At 35.2% G+C, this 22,138-nt stretch overlaps 1 protein-coding gene and 1 pseudogene across 3 annotated transcripts in view; both read left to right on the top strand.

The window, feature by feature from the left end:
• Positions 1 to 21,763, top strand: part of LOC100725594 (cytochrome b5 reductase 4) — a 95,644-nt gene extending 73,881 nt beyond the window's left edge. For all 3 annotated transcript variants that reach the window (XM_063233163.1, XM_063233162.1, XM_005005944.4), the window contains 6 exons: positions 1,141 to 1,281; positions 2,792 to 2,944; positions 5,324 to 5,474; positions 5,857 to 5,943; positions 12,849 to 13,013; positions 18,354 to 21,763. In XM_063233163.1, the coding sequence (XP_063089233.1) occupies positions 1,141 to 1,281; positions 2,792 to 2,944; positions 5,324 to 5,474; positions 5,857 to 5,943; positions 12,849 to 13,013; positions 18,354 to 18,408 (752 nt within the window). In that variant the 3' untranslated portion in view covers positions 18,409 to 21,763. The remainder of the gene's footprint in view (positions 1 to 1,140; positions 1,282 to 2,791; positions 2,945 to 5,323; positions 5,475 to 5,856; positions 5,944 to 12,848; positions 13,014 to 18,353) is intronic.
• LOC111758282 (eukaryotic translation initiation factor 5-like) lies at positions 14,127 to 18,381 on the top strand (annotated as a pseudogene).
• Positions 21,764 to 22,138: the final 375 nt, after the last annotated feature.

Here is a 22,138-nt window from a genome sequence, read left to right on the forward strand (position 1 = left end):
AAATTCTGTATTAAATTCTATTATAAATGGTATTCTGATTAGTATACAGATATTTTCTGAGCATAGGATATTCATTTTCAGTATTTATAAAAATAATTATTTTATTGCAGTCAATTTATATTGGTACTACAAACTTAGCATCCTTAGTTTTTCACTTCAGTTAGCTTTTGAGATACCAAAACATACAACCTTAAATTTAAAGTCTATTTTTTAAGTTGGATGTGGTGGCACATTCCTGTAATTCCAGCATTCTCACAGGCTGAGGCAGAATTGTAAATTCTAAACTAGCCTGAGCAGTTTAGCAATTTAGAGAAACCTTGTTTCAATGATTAAAATAAAATTTAGTCTAGCATAGTGGCACACATCCCAGCACTTGGGGGGCTGAGGCAGGAAGATTACTATGAATTTGAGGCCTGCCTGGGCTTCGTAATTCAAGGGCAGCTTGTAATACATAGTAAGACCCTGCCTCAAAAATTGTCAAGAAAAAAATCTAAAACAAAATTTAAAGAGTTGAAATGTAAGTGCAAAGACTTTGTTTTAATACCACAAAAAAGTTAACTTTTTTGTTTTGATCATCTTAATATTTAAAATCTATATACATGCATAATATACACACACACAGAAACAAAGAATTTTTCTTGCTTCTGTCAGATATTTCTACAATTGTTTAATTGTGCTAATATTGTTAAGCTTTAAATACTTTAATTTTAAAACTTTTTTGTATGATTATAGAATGTAAATTATATATTAAAGTACCAGATACTTTTTATATATACAGTTAACATAATTGCAAAAATAAAGCTTAAAGGATGGAATTACATAAAAAGTAAATTTATAAAAAATTATGTTTTACTTTCTTAAGATGTAATGATTTTGGCATGCTATAGTAGCAAATGAAATAATGCTTATTTCAATTATTTGTTTTTCAGATGATAGAAGTATTTACACATGTTAGAAAATAGATGTCTGAGGAATAAAATGAAAAAAATAATGCCTTATAATTTCGATGAACTTTTAGAATGTAATGACATTTTAGCAGAGTTGAAGTCTCGTAGTGAGCAAAGCTCAATATGCGCTTCACTCAGTGATCTATTATTTTTAGTAAGGTGTGTGTCAATAAGAAAATATACTGTTTTCTAGGTTTGTACTTCAGAAAGTGCCAGTTAGTTTCCAAGGAAGATGTCACCCATGATACGAAGCTTTTCTGTTTGATGCTGCCACCAAGCACTCATCTCCAGGTGCCAATTGGGCAACATGTTTACCTCAAGGTAACTATCACAGGTAAGGCGCCTACAGGCTTTGGAGGGACATTTTGCTCCTTCACAAGCAGTTCAAAGGTACCAGTCTGTTCTGGAAACAATTATCTAAGTAATTAGTGTTTGCGGGCAGCCAGGTGGATTCAGTGTAAGCCAGACCCTAGGTTTGCAGTGTCTGCCACATGTTAGAACTATGGTTGTTCCCATTATCATGTGGAACAAAGAAATTGCCCTAGTCAGATAATTCCATCAGCCTTGTAATTTTTACTGACAAAACCCTGAAGAAAGAGGAAAAGTATCTAACGGTCTTCTGAAAACTACTACTAGAAACTCAGTAGTACTTCTTACTAACTCTTGTGGCTTTATCACTTATGAAGTTGAAATTTTAAAGTGAATGATTATGAATTACTTTTTACATGAGCCACCAGTATAAGGAACTCTAAAGGTATACTGTGTTATTTCTTGTTGAATTCTTTTTTTCCTTTAGTTTCATCCCCAAATTATCCCACTTGTTTTAAATGCCCTTCTTCTTGTTATCCAATATTTTCTTGACCTTTTGAAGTTGCAGAAGGTAAATTCAGGTGCTAATCATTGTTTTCCCAACAATTAGTCTTAACAGATTACTAGCTAGGTTTTGGTAGATATGGTATATTACAGTGGTACCCTTAGGTTTTCCTCTTCATTGTCACCAATTCCAGAGTACCACTTAAGAGCTTATATCTTCCAGTGTATTTATTGCCAGTGTAATTTAATTTATGTGTGACTAATATACGTTAAGGACAGTGTATCAAATATTGGTCTTTAAAATGTGTGGTGACTCTTCTCTTGGAAAGTTGGCTAGCTAAAACTGCAGTGTGAATTCTTATTTTACCTTTTAGAAAGTAAGGTGTGCTTTGAAGTAGTTAAATTAGTATTTCTTTCATTCACTTACCAATGTGTTATATGATATGTCAAAACATAAAAATAGTTGAAAATATATAAAATGAAAAGTAAAATTCCTCCCTTTCTCTGAAAATGATCTCATGACCTCCAATAACTATTATTAGAGCCAGGAATATAGCTCAGTGCCATAACACCTGCCTGGCAAGCACAAGGTCCAGAGTTCAATTCTCAGTACAAAAAACAAAAAACAAAAATCACCAAGGTACACTTTCCAATAACTATTACTTAATATTTGGTATATAATTAAAATTATTATGTAAGTACCTTCTTGTACTCCATGGGAATTTTTTTTCATTTTGGTGTTGGCCCTTTACAAAGTTTATATGCTGATGGAATAGACAAATTTGTTAATGCATGTCCTATGAGTTTAGACCATATTTAATAAAAATAGGTTGTCTACAATATGCTTAAAGTATTGATTTGGTAAAATTACTTTAGGACTCACGACTGCCTGCTTTACAAGGCAGGCGCTTATGCCGCTGAGCTAAATCCCCAGCCCTGCATATTAGTTTTAAATATTGATAGCATAAAATTTATGTGTTTCATCTTTAAGAACTTAAGTTTTTAAAATTCTTTGTTTTGAATTTTTTTAGGAACAGAAATTGTAAAGCCATATACACCTGTATCTTCTTCCTTACTCTCAGAGTTCAAAGAACCAGTTCTTCCCAACAATAAATACATCTACTTTTTGATCAAAATCTATCCTGCTGGACTTCTCACACCAGAACTTGATCATCTTCAGATTGGTTAGTAATTCTGCATTTTGTGAAACCTCATTTGTGCTCTAGTTTGAATCAGATGCCCTCCACTTTGCTTCATATGGGAGTCTGTTAAACATCTTAACCCTCACCATGTCTGCAGGTTCTTTGTCTTGTACTCCATGTCCCCTTTCGTTGTTATGTGTCCTTACATAGTCTAGAGATTGGAGTCACCCAGGAGTCTCCTCATTTCTTTCTCCCAGTTCAGTCAGCTGCTAAGGTCTGTTGAGTCAGCCTCCCAGCAGATTGTTATTCATTCTTTCCTGTCCCTTTTGCCATCCTCTAAAAGCAAGCTTTCATCTCCTCTGTCACGCCCTGCAGCTGGTTGCTCCTGTTTGACTTTTAGCCAATCTCTTTCTCTGCCTCTTCATTTGCATTTTCCAGTTGTTTCTCCATAGTGCCCTGAGAACAGACTTCATCATGTTGCTCCACAATTTTGAACCCTCTGATAGGTCCCTGTTATTTACACTGATTAAGTCTTCTGCATGCCCTACAAAAACTTTGATGATTTCTCCAGTTTCATCTCTTGCTATGCAAAAGTACTGTTTAGTTTCACTAGTTTGTCATCTGTATTCATAGTATAAGCAGACACCTAACCTAAGATGTCTGTAAACCCTTTGTCTCTCAAGGGCCTCTTTTTAAAGACTCAAGCAAGATATCATTTCCCTTTTTTTGGCAAAGTCGCATACGCTGGTCTTGAACTCAATTTGCCTAGGCTGTGGAACTCACAGCAATTTACCTTCCTCATGCCATGAGTGCTCATTTCCTTTTTGAAGCCTCCCTCCTCTGAAACGCCCGGTAACTATTTAGTTGTAATTCCAAGGATAAATATATTTCTTCTTTATTAGGGTTTAAGAGCAGAAATTATCTTACTTATATTTGTATTCCCTATCTGTCATGACAGTTGGCACATAATAGGCTAATGTGGCAGTTGGCACATACTAGATGTACCTTAAAGGACTGAATAAAAGAACTATGACATGTGTTAAGATTTTAAAACCTTTCTTCTTGCTTCAAATTCTTTTTCTATATCTTCTAATAACTTTCCTCTATTGCCTTTCACTACTTTTTTATCTATTTGCAAAAGTGTTCTAACACAGCATTAGCAGTATACTGGGGTAACAACGAAGGGCATCACTAAAATTTGGAAGCAAATTGATTCTTGGAAGCAAAATGCTACTTTCTGAAAGTTAAAGGAAATTACTCATAGCAGATATAATTATCAGTGCTTACATAACCCAAAATACTGTATATAAATGTGAACTTGATGTAGTTTGGAATACACACAAGTTATGAGAGGGTTATCACCTTGTAAAGGAAAGATTGGTACATGACTATAATTTAGTAAGTGGAAACTTAATGATCAGTGTTATAACCTATTTAAAGAGATTTTGTGAACACACTAGAGAGTTAGTGTCCAGACAATAAAATGAAGTGTTATTTCAGCTTCATCCAGGAACTATAGACATGTCACAAACTATGTCACTTAAGAGTTATACACTTTTATGAGGCTTTATCTTGGCCTAAATGGATTCCCTTATAAAATCATCCATCTTTTTGTTTTATTCCCATGTTCACCAACAACCTTTATATCATTAATTTAGCCTTTGCCTGGAATGTTTAATGTTTAAGGCTCTAGATACCTGTACTAAGTTGAGGATACCACATGCACCACAGGATACCACATGCACTTAGTAGTCATGTGTTACTGTTTTGTCATGAGTACTTCGTCATGGATACTCTTACCAGCTACACTGTATAAACTGGGTACTGATTTCTTATCTGTGTTGATTCTAGATTGGAAACCAATGTGCTCCAAGTATAACTCATTGCTTTTGACTCAGAATGGCTCTTCTTATTTTAATTGATAGATATTTCAAAAATTTGATGGAAGAAAAATGAGCATATTTACTGATGTAAGATTTTAAAAACACTTGCTTTTAATTTGCTTTCCTATTAAATCTGGGCTGTATAATCAATATGTGAATAGCCAGTATATTCTGTACCATGTATTGTGCAGGACAGATATAACTGGATTCTGCTTTTGAGATGCTTATAATTTAGTTAGTTCTTATTGATCACTTGTGGACAAATACTTTGCAGTAGTTTATAAATTATAGGCTTTAGATTTAGAAAATAATGGTGGGAGATGATATAATTAAACTTCATTTTTAATTTGATTATAGTAATATAATCCATACTTACTTGGAAGCCTGATTATCTTTGAAACTCCTTACATATATTAAAGACTGATATGTAGTCAGCAGATTAAATATTTATTCTGTTAATCATTGATGTTCTAAATTCATCCTTCTCAGTTTTTCTACTGGGTTGTTCTTCTGATTTACTGTATATTTTATTATTTAGGAGATTTTGTTTCTGTAAGCGGTCCTGAGGGCAATTTTAAAAAATCCAAACTCCAGGAATTAGAAGATCTCTTTTTAGTGGCAGCTGGAACAGGCTTCACACCGATGGTTAAAATACTGAATTATGCTTTGAGTAATGTACCCAGTCTCAGGTATGTAATGTTACCTTTAATTACTGCTGTTTGTCAGGATGAGGCAGTGTGGTGAATCTATGGCATATGTGCTGCAGCCAGCTATTGTTATCATTGACAGCTCTATAAGGTTTACCATCATTAGAAAGGTATTCTAAAGTGTTACTTGGACTTTGTTAGATTTGTTCTCATTCTCTCATTCATCATTTTTTACTCTGCCTCGTGTAGTGATAGCTATTTTATTAACTTGGTTCTTTTATCTCATTTCAGTTTTTGATATTTTTGCTTACCTAATCACTTCTAAAAAGAATTCACCCTAGGTTAGTTAAGATGTTCCACTTAAAATTTATATTTTAAATGTAATTAATTAGTTACATTACACTCTTTGTTTTTTTCTTTTAAGGAAGTTGAAGTTATTGTTCTTCAATAAAACAGAGGATGATATAATTTGGAGAAACCAATTGGAAAAATTAGCACTTAAGGACAAAAGGTATTACACTGGTGTTTAATTCTAAATAATTATATCTGTGTATTAACTCTAGGCTTTGTCTAAGTTTTGAATTGACCAGGAAGCTCTTCAAAGAAAAATACAAGCTAATTCAGCCTTCTAAAAATGTAAATAATGTAAAAGCCTCTATGTCCAAAGAAATACTGCCTGATAAAAATCTAGGTAATGTATTATGTAAATATATATACTGCTGGACTTGAGTTTCATTGAAAATGCTTCAGTGTAAGCAGTTTGTTAATTTGAGATTGTCTTGTATAATGCAATAGATAAAATAAATCTGATAAGGTTAGAGTAAACAAAATTAAAGGTATCACAGGGTTTTTTAGAGCCTTAGTTACTCCCCTAGAAGATCTCTTAGTGATTTTTCTGGAAAGAGATTTATTGTTTAGCAAGATTGTCTTCATTTTTGTTATCTGTGTTAACATTTATATATAGCCCTATTACTAACAATTCTAGTCAAACGGAGAGAAAACAGTTTTAGTCAAACTGAAGTCAAGAGACAGAAAGGACAGCTAATTGAAAACTTGTTTTATTGAAGAAGAGTCCAGCAAAATCAACTAAAATAATTTAAGCATATACAGCAATTTCCTTTAAAATATTTGAAAATAATAAGAAACTCAAGAACAAATGTCTTTTACAAGAATGAATTAGACAAGCTATCAGACTTTGTAAAGCATTTTTATCATTAAAAGCTAGAATTCAGGGCTGTACAAGTTGTACAAAGTATCTGAAGTGAAAGCATAATAGTCTCATGTAAGTAAAATTCTAGGCCTTTGTAAAGTCAACTTAGAAACTTAGCTGTCATAAGGGTTCTAGGTTCTTATAAATATTTCTTTTCTTGCTCTTTTAATTACTTTCATAAAATTAAGGCTAAGGTGAACCTTTTTATCCCTATTGAATAGTTTCATATATATATACTTAAAGCGTAAACCCAAGAGTATTTACTATATTTAGGTAACTGTATGGCAAGTTAAAGAATTCCTTAAAGAAATACCAAGTCTTAGGTTTTCATGCATCTTTTGCACTATGAAGCTTTTTAGAAACCTAAAACCTAAATTCAAGTTTCCATTGTACTCAAATTTAAACTTTATGACTTGAGACTAATCAAAATTATGTAGCTCTATGGGCCTGTCTCTTTATCTTCTGAATAAAATAGTGACGCCTTTCCTGTTTCTTTCATTAAGAAATGTGAGGTTTGGAGAAGATAATGTAAATACTCTGAGAACTGTAAAGCCTTTCCTCAGATGTTTGGATTGTGGTTACAAAAGTATGTGGCTTCTATCTTAACTATTAGAGCTCCTCTTTCCCAAACCTTAATCCAGTTCTGTGGGAGATTGAGGGAGTAGGATTAAAAGTTGGAGTCCGTCCTGGGTGATTTAGTGAGGCTGTCTCTCAAAGTAAAAAAAGCCGGAGGATATAGCTACTGCAAAGGCCCTATGTTCAATCTTCTTTACCAAAAAATAAATAAAAATTTAAACAGGCAGTGGTAGACTTTGTAAACTAGGTTTTAAAAACTGTATCTCTGGCAGGTTTTTCACAGTAATATTAAGATAAATTCCCTAAAGAAAAATTCATAAAATTTTTAAAGAGATTTATTGTTATTTTACTGAATAGCCATTGTACTTTTAATAATTTAATAGAAGTGAAATGTGGTTTACAGATTAACTCATAAAAAGGAATGTGTTGGCAGCTTTTGAACATAAGTGTCTTTTGACAAAGTTGCTTGTGTGTTTGGTTTGGTTGGGTTTTGGTCTTGTAACTGGGGTGGTGGAAGCAGGTTGGCTGGAGTGCTGAGGATGAGGAAAGGCCCCTTGTTTTCACCTCTGGATGCCAGGCTATAACTGCACTCACCAGGTGAGTGGTAATTTCCAGCTTGCTGAGAGAAGTGATTCTAGCCTGCGTCTAATCTTCCCTCTTCTGATCCCTCTCTTCCTCTCCTCTTGGTCACCTATGCTTGTTTTTTGTGTTTTTTCCCTCCCCTCCTCCACTTTTTTTTTTTTCTTTTCTGGAGATTTAGCACTCCTTGCTTGAGGGCCTAAATGGGCATTGTTTAATTTAGGATCTCTGTAAAGTCCTGGCCTTTTATTAGTGAGATTAGTGCAGTCACTCATCAGAATGCTGAAGGCCACGCTCATACAGATGGTTTTGGAACATTATCAGGAATCATAGGCTGAGTCTGTATGTTGGAATCTGTATCTAGCCTTAAAGGCTTAGAGTTGAGTTTGAGTAATGTTCTTCAGTCAAATCACGATTGTTTCCCACACATAAAAGGAAAGTAAAAGCTCAGATTTAGTGTAATTTTAATTAATGGTATTGCATGTTCTAGTATTTAAGGCCGGTAATGTTTAAATATATATTAAATTACCCTTTCTGACATCTTGACCATCGTATGTCACTTGTAGTTTTAGTGAGAAAGTGCTGACAAAATTTGTTACCATAACACATTTTGTTAAATTATACTGAATTATGCACCTATAAATTCTCTGAAATTTTGTATTTAAAAAAATTGAAATGCTGTCTTAAATTATGTCTCATCCTTTGACTCTGCCCTAGTGCTGGCATTCTGAAATGTATCAGTAAAAGTTGATGCCTTCTAAGGAATAGACAATGTGTGGTGGAGGTCTAGGGATAAGAAGGGGTAATTGTATTTTTGTGAGAATGAGGATACAATATCAGAGCTGCATGAAGGAAGGTTTTGAGCTGGGCTTTAGAAAATAAATTAGCATTTCTGTGAACAAGAAAGGAAGTGTGGGTAGTAGAATTACACAAGTAACAACATGAGAGCCAGAATGTTCTGATATTTTAACACAGAACAGAGTTCAGTGTTGTACTTAGTACTTTCCATTAACTAGATAAACTAGGAAAATCTGGGACCCCAAGTACTGTGAAAGTTTAATTTGAGGGCAATGGAAAATTACTGCAGTTTTTTAAGCAAAGAAGTAAGGAGGTTGAATCTGGGTTTTCAGAATTAATGTGGCAGTGGAGTGTCAGACAGATTATAACTAAGATATTAAGAGTAGTATTTTAGACAGGATGTACGGGCCTGATTTGGTGTTGTAGCAGTAAAAATGAGGAAGTGGGAGGGCATCTGTGAGCAATATGAAGGAGGTGGATGTTGGAAGCTGAATGGCTGGAGCAGGAGGAGAGGGTAATAAAAGTTGCTGCATATGCAGGATCTGCATATGATTTGAAATGAGTACTCTTGTAATCCACAAATGAGCCCCCCAGAGTCCCCAGCCTCAAGTCCAAAAATGGGGCAAGACATGTTTTTTTTAAAAAGCAGCGCTGATTTATTTTATCCTGGGCCCAGTGACCCAGTGCAGTTGGAATTTGCAAAAGCTGTGTGTCTCCCTCAAAACTTTTCAGACTTTTTGTAGAAAGCACAGTTTACAAAGTAAGGGATAAGGTGTGGATCAGGAAATCTGCTAAAGAATGAGGAAGACCTTTGTTTCCCTTTGCAGAGGACAGAAAAGCCTAGCAGGAATTAACAATCCTTTGTCAACTTATTTTAGCACAACAGCTGTTATTTGTAGAGGGCAACAATGGTTAACATATCAATTAGGTCAGGTTCCCAGGGATTTATAATTCTTTACAGAGGGGAGCATTGATTAACATATCAATTAGGTCACCCAGAAAAAAAGACGCATTCAGAACAGTACAGTACAGGCAGAGTTACAGGTACTTTGGTCATATAACTTAAGCATAACACAAACATAACAAAGCTCTTTTTGCTACATTTGTATTTCTAGTCTTCCTCGGAGACCACTGACGGTCTACTTGAAAATAAAAGCTTTGACAAATGTATTTACTTTCATTGATAGTTAATAACAGAGGCATTCTTCACAAACTTTCTCAATCTTCTCTGGCTCTTTTGAGATCATAGAGCAGAGAGGAATTTCAGGATGTTTATTGATAAGCTCTCGCCATCACATTAAGTGCTGTAATTATTTCAGACAGTAAGTTGGCTTTCATTCAGAAAATTCCAAGAGAAGATGTGTATCTTGAGATAAGAAGTCCTTCATTAAGGAATTCTTTATTTTGGCTTAGAATTATTCTTGCTCCTGTTTAAGCACTTTTCTCTTTCTGTGAAGAAGGTGATATGCAGAATAGCGGCCTCTTTGCAGCATCCTTAAATTGTATTCATGCCATCTGTTCACTTTTTCCATTAGGTACCTAAAGTTTTGAAAGCTCAGACCCTGGAATAGAACCCAAGGAAGCAAGAAATTAAAATTTGGGGAGCAAAGGCTTTATTTTAGGCCAGGCCTGGTGACACAGCCTCCAGGAGCCAATATGGAGACTGCGCGCCTTACAGCTAAAAGGGTTGGGTTTTAAAGCTGAAAAACCACAGGAATGTTGTGAACTTTGACCCAGTTTGATAACTTCCTTGTAGTTAAAGGTTTCTTAAGGACAGCACATTGTATTGCAGATAGGCTGAAGGGGGGTGGGGGGGATTACAAGAAACTGAAACTTAAAGCTTACTTAACCTAAAAAGAATGGGGAGCGGAGGGAGATTTACAAGGAGCTGAAACTTAAGTCTTTACTGGAGATGGAATTTTAATCTGTATTGAAACGGCGCATACAGAACAGAAAGGAGGCGCATTGGTTAGAACTAGGTTACAACAAAAATTATAACCAAGTGACCATTATGTAAATAAATACAAAATGCATAAGAAATGTATGCTTTTTATATGAAGGTCCTGGTTACATACTACCTGTCTAGTAGATGCCTGCTATTGATTAGTTTTTTTAAAGCATCTCAGCAAATAAAAATTGTGATTAGGTCTTTACCACAGATTACATAGATTTCAGCATCAATTTATATATCTTATTTTATTCCAATGATAGGCTCATTAGAGGTAGATCTATGAGAGACCACTGTTCAGTTGTAATTTAACCATGTACTTCCTGTCTCATCCCAATATATGTATGTAATTGGGAATTTCTTAGGTAGTGGTTCTATAGCTGCTTTTGGGAATCCCTTTGATATGCTAATGAAAGATTAGAAAGCTTATTTCCAGAAAAAAGTACTTATTAACTTATATACATTTATGTATATAGTTTCATATATGACACCATATGATCTTGTTTTTCCAAGTACAATTATAAATTTTAGCCAGTATCTCTTCTTTGTAAATAAGTTCTTTTATTCCCTGAACTATTTAAGGACTAGGAAGGAAAATCTAAGTTAATGAAGTAAAGTACTGATTGACTGTCCTTTATCCAAAATGCTTGCAACTAAAAGTGTTTTAGTTTTTGGTATTTTGGATTTTGGAAGTTTTGAGATATGACATTATGTTCAAAAAGTTTCATATTTTTGGAGCTCTTCTGATTTCAGATTTTCAGGTTAGGGCTGCTCATTTTGTATTTGGGAAAACTATTGTCTATAAAATAGATTAATACTAACATTAAATTGGACCTCCAAGGTAAGAAATATAGTTTTATAGGGTTCTGATTTTAAAATCATAAAATATTACGAGTTGTGGGAGATTACATAGTTTTCCTCCCTTCTTTCACAAGAGAATCTCTGAGGTTTAAGGACAGTTCTCTTGCTGGTGCTCTTATTTGGTCTGTGTGTGCCAGGCTTATCAGATATTGGGAACTTTAATCAAGGCAAGGCATATTAATATGCAAGCAGCTGTTTCAGACACATTTTTGTTCTGTTCCTTCTTAGTTCCTTTGTCTCCTCAAATGACAAGCTGTTTGCATCAACACTTCTTAAGCTTTAAATTAATGGGTAACCAATACCTACAGTATTACTTTTCAGGAGATATCTTAGTTACTCACTGAAACACGCAGGAATGCATTTGATTTGATGCTATTGAAAATGTTAATAATTACTTTGTTTGCTAAGATAGAGCAAACAGAACAGGTACAACACAGAATTTTGAATTTATTTTAGCTTTTCAGCTTTACTTAATAGTTTACTAAGCCTGTGGAAAGGTACAGTCTATGATTACATTGTGAGATTTAGCCTCAAATTCTTTCCCATGTTAACTCTACACTTTCTTTAGTTTATTTTATTCATGATGTTGGAATGTTCCTTTGTGACACAGTGATAGCCAAAACAGACATGATTCTTGTTCTCATGGGGTTTGTAGTCTGATGAGGAATGTAGACAATAAAATAATCATTGAAGAAATACATACTTACAACCTGAAATAAGGTCCACAAAGGAAAAGGAAAATCTCTCTGTAATGTAATTAAGGATTCTAGGCTGGTGGGGCTGCAGCGCCTGCCTGTGGACATGATGTCGAAATAAGAACTGATGAGGAGGGTAGTAAAAGCTTTACAGAAAGACCAAAAATGGGCAGGACAACTGCAACGAAGATTGAGAAAAGCAATGAGTTAGGAGCTAGGGCCTGGTAATACATTGGATGTGGGTGGTGAGGCAGAAGAAGATTCCCAGGATAAATCCTAGATCGCTGGCTCATATGACCGAGCCAACTGGTGCCCTTTGTAGTTAACATCAGGTAGGGGCAGGGAGATCACAATTTGAAGCTGTTGGTCTTGGAGACAGCAACAGCAAGGAGTCAAACAGACGTCTTGGTAACATTGGTTGTAAGGGCTTGGAAATTACTGGAGAATTTTGAACCAGAGATTAAAATACACATCACTGAAAATTGCTCTTTATTGTGAGCATTATTAAATAGAAGCATGGAGTCCCTTGGAAGAGATCCCTTGGAATTCTTCAATGAATTCAGTCAAAATACTGACTTACTTTCTTGTCTACAGCATAAGCTAATCCTTAGTAAATACCAGTTTACTTGTATGCCAAGTGTATCAGTCTTGATATTTTAAATTATTCTTTAGGAGAGGTGTTCCACTGAATTTGAAACTTGCTAATAACATGCTTCAAATAATAGACTGTTCAAACTCTCTTTGCCTAGATTTGATGTTGAATATATTCTCTCAGCACCAACGTCTGCATGGAATGGCAAGCATGGACAAATTTCACCAGCTGTTCTTTCTGAATTTTTGAAACGAAGTTTAGAAAACTCCAGAGTCCTCCTCTGCATTTGTGGGCCAACACCATTTACAGAGCAAGGAATAACGTGAGTAGCACTGTGATGGGAAGCCATGCACCACAGTCTAAAGATCTTCATAAAAACTGGTTCAGTTATTTCTTGGGTCTCCCTAATCATACAAACATACACCTTAATAATCCTTTAACAGTGTTTTTAATCTTTATACAGGTAAAGGATTGGAGGCCAGAATTTGCATAGTGTTTATCTAGGTGCTCAATAGCAATATATAGCCAGCGGTCAGTGTTCCCTGCCTGTGACTGGCAGTATGGACATTCACAAGATTGGTGCCACAGTCTTATTTGGGACATTAAGCTGAACCTCTTCTACCAAAGCTTGATAATGCAAAAAGTAACGGATAAGCCATGTTAATCTCATTGTGATTTTCAATCTGTATTTTTTGCTTCTGGGTACAAATTAGTAAATAATAAAAACAATGATCCAAAACCAGGCAGCAAGATATAAAAGATGTACTACAATACAAATAAGGCAGGACTAATAGTTGAACCCTGGAAAACAAAACAAAACAAAAACAAACAAACAAAAAAAGCCCCAGTGTTTTGACTGCTGTATTTTAAATTCACTTTGATGTGATTTAACTCTACAATGACTTTAAAATATTTTAGTACAGCCATTATTGAGTTCCAAGATGTTTTAAAATATACTTGTGTTAAATTTCCTGTTTTCTTGTTAGTGTGTAACTGAACCTAACATTTCCTAGATTTAGCATGCTGTTTTGTTTTTAATTACAAAAAGATTGGCCCTAATAAAAAATTAAAGGAGTTTAATTTTCTGTGAACAAAAAGGCTATGAGCTACATTGTGTTCTGTGTGATACCACTGTCTTAGAAGTACTGCATCTCAATGAGTACTTTGTAGATTGCAGGATGCTAATACTTTTAAATGATTAAATCATAAACCCTTCAGCATTAAATGACTGGCTGAGTAGCATTGTCTTTTGGAAGTACTATAATATTACTAGATTTTCTTTCTCCCTTGCATGATGGTCTTCTTGAGGGCTGGTACTGTCATTCATTTTAATTCCTGTTATAGTAAACTTTATCTTCCCATACTGGTGCCTGAGTACACGTGCCTCAATAGTCTTCAGGGTGTATGGCACACATCTATAATCCCAGAACTTGGGATGCTGAGGCAGGAGGATCATGAATTGAAGTCTTCCTGCCCAGCACTCCCGACCTTCCGCTATGTAGCAGGGAAGGTACTGCCCAGCAGCCTGTGGGGCTCATAGCTGTGTCCTGGCTATTTTTCCAGGCTTGTTGCTGTCATTGTGGACACAGATGTCACTGGGACAGCCCCTCTCCCTGCTTAGCCTCTTAGCTTGCGACCTGTCCCTCTGCTCTGGACCAGTTTCCATTACCCCTTCTTCCCAGTCCCAGACAAGGCACATTGGCTTTATTTCTTTATTTATTGAAATTTGTGCCTGTGTTGGAGAAACATAGCATACAAGCAAGAGGCTTACAGCCTCAGTGGCACAAATTTCTCTTGTCAGAAACCAAGAACTGTAGGAGCCATCTATGTCATCCTTTCTTCAGACAGAAGATACCAAAAAGTTACCATTAAGGATCTATTTATTTTGATAACCTACTAATAAGCCAAAATGTCTTGTCAGTATCAACTGCAGCATTTCTGACCAGTTCTGGCACTAGAAGATGCCCTCATGTGTTTGCCAAGATTGAGGACAAGAGAAATGGAATCAAGACAGTTATAGTCAACATGGTTGAATTCAGAGGCAGTTATCAACTTCCAGTATATCCTGCCATGTACAGTAGTACTTTGGTTGTGATCTGGGAGCACAAACACAGTTTGGGACAAAGGATATCGGATCGGTACATTACCAGTGGATCTTGTGAGGCAGATCAGCTGGAAGACATGTTGGGTGGATTTAAAAATTTATTCTCTGTTCCAAGTGCAAGATCCCTAAACCAGGTCTGCATATGAATCTGAAGAAGCAGTAGGTAATTCTTGTAAAGTGTGTAACTGTTCTAGCATGCTTAGCACACATCACAAACTCTGTACATTCATTCTCAAAAGCCTATCTGAGAATAGCTACAGTGGTACAAAAAGAAAAGTAGGACAAAGACAAGGAAAATGGCTTTGAATCCCACAGAGAGGACCCACCACCACCACCACCACCACCACCACCACCACCACCACCACTTCTAAGTGAAATGAGTCCTTCCCTATGTGCTGTGGAGGCAGAGGAGGAGGACGGCTGGGGGGAGGATACAGCTGAGGAAGAAGCAGGGGCATGGAGTGAGCGAAGTGAGTCAGAGGCTGCAATCCTTGACACTGTGATGATTTGAAAAGAACTGTAGAAGAATGTATGAATACCCTGTTGATTTTGTTCAGGAAAAGAGAGAAGAGGACATTATTGAATCATCTGACAAATTGTTGCTAAAGCAGAGAGACTAGATGTAAAAGTTCTTACTGAAGTTCTTTTTAATAAGAAGGTGAGAAAAAAATTAAGAAATACAGAAAAAGAGTCTACCACAACAAAGCTCAGCGGTACCGTCTTCATGGTTCGGAGTGTGTGGGACCAAAGCATCAAGCCGAGCTCCTCTCCACTGTCCCATGTGTCTGGAAGGAGATGCATGATGCAGACCATTTAGAAGAGGAGGTCATCATGAGCTGGGCAGAAGAGGCATCTAAGAAGTACATTTCAAAAGAGCTTGCCAATCAGACTGATGTCACACTAAAGCCGTTTATAGAATGGTAGACAGAAGCAGAGGAAGAACCTTTGGCAGCAGTGAAAATGATGAAAAAGATGAAGACGGGAACACCGAGGAGGTCGATGTGCTGCAGGTTGAAACTAAAGTTTGACAGGACGGTGACATTGATACTGAATGCCATGTAAAAGGATGGATGCAATCTACGTAGATTAAAGGTTAATGCTGTAAGTGTTCTCCATTATCAGCCACATATGTGCAAAAGCTAAGAGGTTTAAAGTCATGCTACACTGTATACCTAAAAAGCAAAGTAGTCATAATCTTATGATTATTGTATTTTTAAAATCAATTCTGAGCTGTATAACTCTTAATTTTCCCACCAAGTTAATTTTTTAATGTTTTACTAGCTGACTTACCCAGAAATTCATTAATCATGTAGAAATTTCTAATATTATACTTGAACATGCTGCATAGAGTTGCCTTTTGACACGTTTCACATCAGTACTTGAAACTCACACCATCTACTTTGTGATTTTCATTTTAGAGCTCATCTTGGATTTTCTTGTCCTTTCAGTCTTAAGGGATGTAACATGTCTTTCTTAAATTGAAATTTACATGAATTTCTTATGGTATCATTTGATTGATTTTCTGTAAAAGGACTTGTTCTCTGACATACTTGTTCCTACTACATTTAAAGTTAGTCTCAAGTCTGCCACATAGGTTGCAAGTATCCATATCTGCGAATTCTGTATCAATGGATTTAAACAACTGGTAGATGAAATTTTTTTTAATTTCAGCTGTACTGAACATGTACAAACTCTTTGGGGTGCATTTGTCCCTAAACAATATAGTGTATCAACTATGTATATAGCATTTATATCGTATTGAATATTTTAAGTAATCTAGAAATGATTTAAAGTATAATATATGTGTATATATTGCATCCTATATATACATACATGTATATAATATTTATATATATATTCTGCCATTTTATGTGGACCTAGACCCAGTCCTCAGGATGGAGAAACAAATGAATAATCACTCCAAAAATACTCTCCATATTTTGTGAATATCTACCAGTTTGTATGATATAATAACAGGAAAACTTAGAAGCCAATTTAAAACAAAATAATACAAACAAGATTCAGAAGCCTATTTTTTAAAAAAAAGCTCAACCAATAGTGATCCTTTGATCCGCTGCCTAAATAGACCTTGATTTCTCCAAGTTTCTAACTGTCTACTGGTGAAAACAGATACACGTAATGGTAACTAAAATATGACTCAGTTCATAAGTATTCCTACTAGGATAAAATAGAGATGTTAGGAAAATTCAGAGAGAGAAAAGTTACTGTTATCCAGTGGTATGTATGTTGAAAAGACAGCAGTGGGTCAGAAAAGATCTGTTGGATGATGACTAAAACATTACTAGTTAGAAAAGATAGGGAGAGGCAGAGAGAAAGAAGGAACAGATGCATTAAGAGTAGATGTTTTCAAAAGACTACACAAGTTTGGCTAGAATGCAGCCCTCTTCCGCTGGAGACAGTGCATAGCTAGAAAGATAGGATGGGCCCAGATAATGAGAGGCTTAACAATTGCTTCAGAACTCCTGTACCCACTGGCCCTTTGTCTCAATTGGGCTTTTAATTCCAGTCTTACCCCATATAATCATCGTACAGTCATTCACTGGGTATCCTGGGGTCAGCTACTTTTAAACTTACCTGTAAACAGGAATAAGTAATAATACTTAAGCATTGAAATGCCTAGCATAGTGACTACATATATTATTACAAGGAGTACTAAATAAATGGTTTTTAGTTCAGCAGCATTTTAAACAGAGCCACCTCTAAGCGTTTAGTCTCACTTTATACCATTTCCCAAGTTGAATTCTCTTTCAACTATACTACGTGTCTGCTTTTCCTGTTCAATGAGAGAATGAAGACAGGCTGCTAGTAGAATTAATTCCTCAATCTGAAACTGATGAATAAAGGAGAAAATATAGTAAAGCTTATTCTGCCCTACTACTAGATAACCACATAATAAGTGAGTATGCATTTGTCTTCATAGAGTTCCTTAGCTGATTAAAGAAGAATGATAGAATGTCATCAGTTTTAGTCCCTAATGAACTAATGGATCTATACTCACCTCATGAGTGATTGCTAGCATCCATCAGAAAAGGTCATCATATATTATGTGCTGCTGGCTAGAAGAACAAAACCTATGAAATGGTCCTGTCAAAAAGAATTAAATCTGTATCCGATCAAGCATCTAGATTTAGTTGTTAAATTATGGAAATAAGTGGACATAGGAGTATGTTGTTAAAGAGTCCTGCAGGGATGCTGCCAAACGAGGACTACAGGAGATGCAACAGATAAAAACCTGCTCTTTTTTCAAATGTATAAATTACAGAACACAGGAATGATTGGGAATGAGAAATATCTTCTAGATTGAAATACACTTAAAAGACAATCAGCCTATTTCAATAACTGTACAAATTTGAACACTGATGAGATCTTCAATGATTGTAGGAGTTATTGTCAGATTTTTAGAAGCGATCTATGTGGATTTTTTTCAGTATATATGAAATGGAGAAAATGGAAAAGGACAATAGCAGGATGGTAAACGTTGATCTTATTTGCTTTCAAACACATCCCCTACAAAACATGTGTTCTTTTGTTTTTCAGGTTGCTGCATGATCTTTACTTTTCCAAAGATGAAATCCACAGTTTTACAGCATAATGAAGAACTGTCATTTTCATTTACTTCAGCTAATTTATCTATATTTGTGATCGCTTAGAAATTTTTTAAGAGAAAATATTTGTAAGTACTACAAGGTTAACTAGAATCCAGTTTTCAGTTTCTTAAATGAAATCAAATATTCCTTCAGTACATATTACTTGTTGGCTTTATTTTATACCATAACTTATTTTACTATTAATATTTTACCTGGAAAGGCAGTCATAGTTATAGATACATATAAGATTCTTTATTATGAATTACAAATTTCCTTAATGTTGAAACTGTATCACTGTTTTAAAATAAGCAGCTATGTTTTATGACATAATAAAGTAAATGATCACTTTGATCACATTTCTATGCTATAAATTATTAGCAATACAGAGTGAATTTTACATTGCACTTTTAACTCAGGAAATGATCATTTATGTCCTTGTTATTATTATTAAAACATGAAATTCTGTAACTTATTGAATGATCCAAGTAATTTTGTGTATATATTTGGCATCGAATCAGAATAAAATTGTACTTAAGTACTTCTTAATCCTTGTGGTAAAAAATGTGGTTAAATGCAACAACATTAGGCTAATGTCTTAAAAAGAGAATTTTTTAAAGCACCAATAAAAGATACTGGAGATATTTCATACATGCTATTTTGGACTAGTCTGTTAGAGAGCTTTAAAGGGGCTTAACAGCTATTTTGATTCTTAATCAAAACCAAAGGCATCAAAAAGAGAATGGAAAAAATTTTTTAAAAAAGAGAATGAAAGTGTACTGTTTAGTCTATGGCCTAAAATAATCATATTGAGCTTTGGAATGAGTTACATTTTAATTCTTTTTGAGCCCATCCAAAACACCTAGGAAATGATAACTATGCAGTCCTAGATTTGGCTTCTCTCTCCAGCGGGCTGCTCTTTCCCCAGCTGGCAGTTCGGCAGGGAGCCCTCTGAGGCTCTGCTGGGTTGGGCAGCTCACTCGGCTTGCTGCTGTGCCAACCTTCATGTCTTCCCTGACTGGGATTCAGCAAAAGATGTAATCAAAGTCACTGGAAGCTTTCCATGAAGAAACTTGAATGTACAGATAGCTACAACATAAGCTAAATTGAATTTTTCATTTCTTTTTATTTCTCATTTTCTTTTATATGTAGGTCTTTATGGGACAAGGAAGTGGATTTTCAGATTTAAACACTGAAACAAGCAAAATCAAATTAGTGTTATCTATAAATGAGTATTGAATAGAAAAATAGTATTTAATATTTGGAATGTTGAAACATCTCAGAAAAACCATGTGACATTATGTTTGAGGCAACATTTGTGTAACTCTCATGTCCAGAGAAAATGTTAGTTTTTAGTTATGTTATATATTAACTTTTTAAGTCAGGAATTCCACAATGCAAAATAAGTTCAGTTCAGTGCTACGAAAGTTATGCAGAGATGTAAACTCTACTGCTAGACAAACCTGGAAAGGCAGAATGCTTACTAAGTATGTGATAGTAACACAAATATCAATAAAAAAAGCCCAACAGTAAAAAAATTGTAAGTATCAATATAGCTATCTTATTATAGAAACCATAGTACCATCAGTCAAAAAAACAAGATCATTGTTTTCATTATTCTTTCTAAGTCTTTTCTATAAACATAGTGGCTACTTGTTATTTTTTATCCTTAATTTCCCTGTAAACAAATTTACTGCTACTGAGCCCTACTTTCTAACACATTAGCATCATTTTCCAATTGTATTAATGAAAACGCATCAAAGCTTTCAAAGCTATTAATGGTTTCATGGAACTTTAAAATCTAGTTCTAAGTAATTGGCTAGTGAAATTTATTTGTAAATAACCATCGTACACCAATGTTATTATCAAATGTAAACATGGCACTTAACATGCTTACAGTTTTTTAAAAAGCTGGAATATATACTTTATAATATATCTGAAACATTATCAAATATTTTGACAGTGTTGTTACTAATACACTTTATGTGTAGCAGTAAAAATAGAAATTTTTAACCAGAGTACATTTGTCAAAACTGAATTTTAAATTTTCTTTTTGAATTTTTCATTTTAATGCAGCAACAGTGTTTGCAAGAGGTGGAGGGTAAGCCAGGCATGGTGGCTCACGCCTGTAATCCCAGCACTCGGGAGGCCGAGGCAGGAGGATCGTTGTGAGTTCGAGACCAGCCTGGGCTACAAAGTGAGCTCAAGGCCAGCCTGAACTGCACAGTGAGACCCTGTCTCAAAAAGACAAAAAAAAAAAAAAAAAACAAGAAGTGGAGGGTGGGAGGAATCTCCAATTTCTCTGTAACTGATTTTGTAAATTACTAAAGCTTCACTAAATGATGGTGTATGCTCAAGAGGAACACAATATTAACATTCCCTAAATTACAAACACCCATCTTGTAAAGTTCTTCGTGTGCAAATGGCTGGGTAGAAATGATCAGTTTTTCCTGTGCTTCCTATTTCTGTAACCAGGTCCACCTTTAATGTCATTATCCCAGCAGCAACCTGGCTGTCCCAGGCCGGCAGCACATTGTGGTGGCTAACAGGAGGATTCTAAGCTGCATGCCCCTCTATCACCTTATCTTTTTTTTTTCTTTCTTTCTAAAAGACATCATGGGCCAAAATCGTTTTGTAATTATTATTTTGTAATTATCAATTATTCGCTACCTTAGCCAGCCAGTCAACCTTTCAAAGTTTTTTCTCTTCAGTCCTTTTCTAGATACCATAGCCTTCTGTTATTCTTTCTGTATATCTTTCTATATTTAATTTAGTGTATTTTGCTTATTTATTTATTTATTTATTTATTTATTTTTGCAGTGCTGGGGAATCAAACCCAGAAGCTCGTATATACTAGGCAAACCCTGTACCACTAAGTTTTCATTGTGTTTTAAAACAACACAACTCAAAGCCTATAAGCATCTTTTGGGTTAATCTCTGTTCACATGAAGATTGTCAATTATCGGTTACATGTTAATAATTCCCAGGTTGTGGTCTCTAATTTGAGAATCTACTGAGGTTCTTGATTAGTTTTCAATATCCAGTTACCTCCTAAAAACCATCTGGATTTCCCATAAGCTCCTCAGGCTCAACATGTTCCCAAGTAAACGTTCTCCATGATTATCTCTTCCCAAATTTGTACTTCCTCTTGTATTCTCTATTCTTCCTACTCAGCTCTTCAAAAACTATTAAGAATCAACACCAGTGTCTCTTGCTGTCCAATCTGACTCTATTCCACACCAGCTAACCCTCTCCCATCATTTGTCAGCTAAATTAATATAGTGCCCTGATCATTGGTCTTCCTGTTGTATAGTTTACACTATTTGGATTTGTTGCTAATAAATTATAAAAGTGAAATCATAATCAGTCCCCTTGTCTTGGTATCTTTTGGCTTAGGTTTTATAAAGGTGAAATCATGTTCTCTGAGTCTTCATACTATTGAAATCCATTCTCCATTCCAGTGTGTTCTAGAAGGATTTAAGGAAATAACTCCAGGCTTTCTTTGAATATAGCCATTTTGTAGGGTACAAAGGCAGGATACATGCTATTATTCTTGAGCAAAGAATGCTTGCTTCCTTCCTTTATAAACACCTACTAATTTCCTGTTGCTGCCAAAACAACTTACTACAAACTTAGTGGCTTTGTGGCAGAAAAACCAGTGTCAACCTTATTGGAAGACTTTGTACTGAGGAGTCTAGAAGACAGTGTTTATTACGCTAGCAGGCTAGGTAGGACCAC

Source organism: Cavia porcellus, unplaced genomic scaffold (assembly GCF_034190915.1).
Source record: "Cavia porcellus strain 051 isolate PalLab524CR breed Dunkin Hartley unplaced genomic scaffold, mCavPor4.1 scaffold_22, whole genome shotgun sequence".
NCBI classification, from domain to species: domain Eukaryota; kingdom Metazoa; phylum Chordata; class Mammalia; order Rodentia; family Caviidae; genus Cavia; species Cavia porcellus.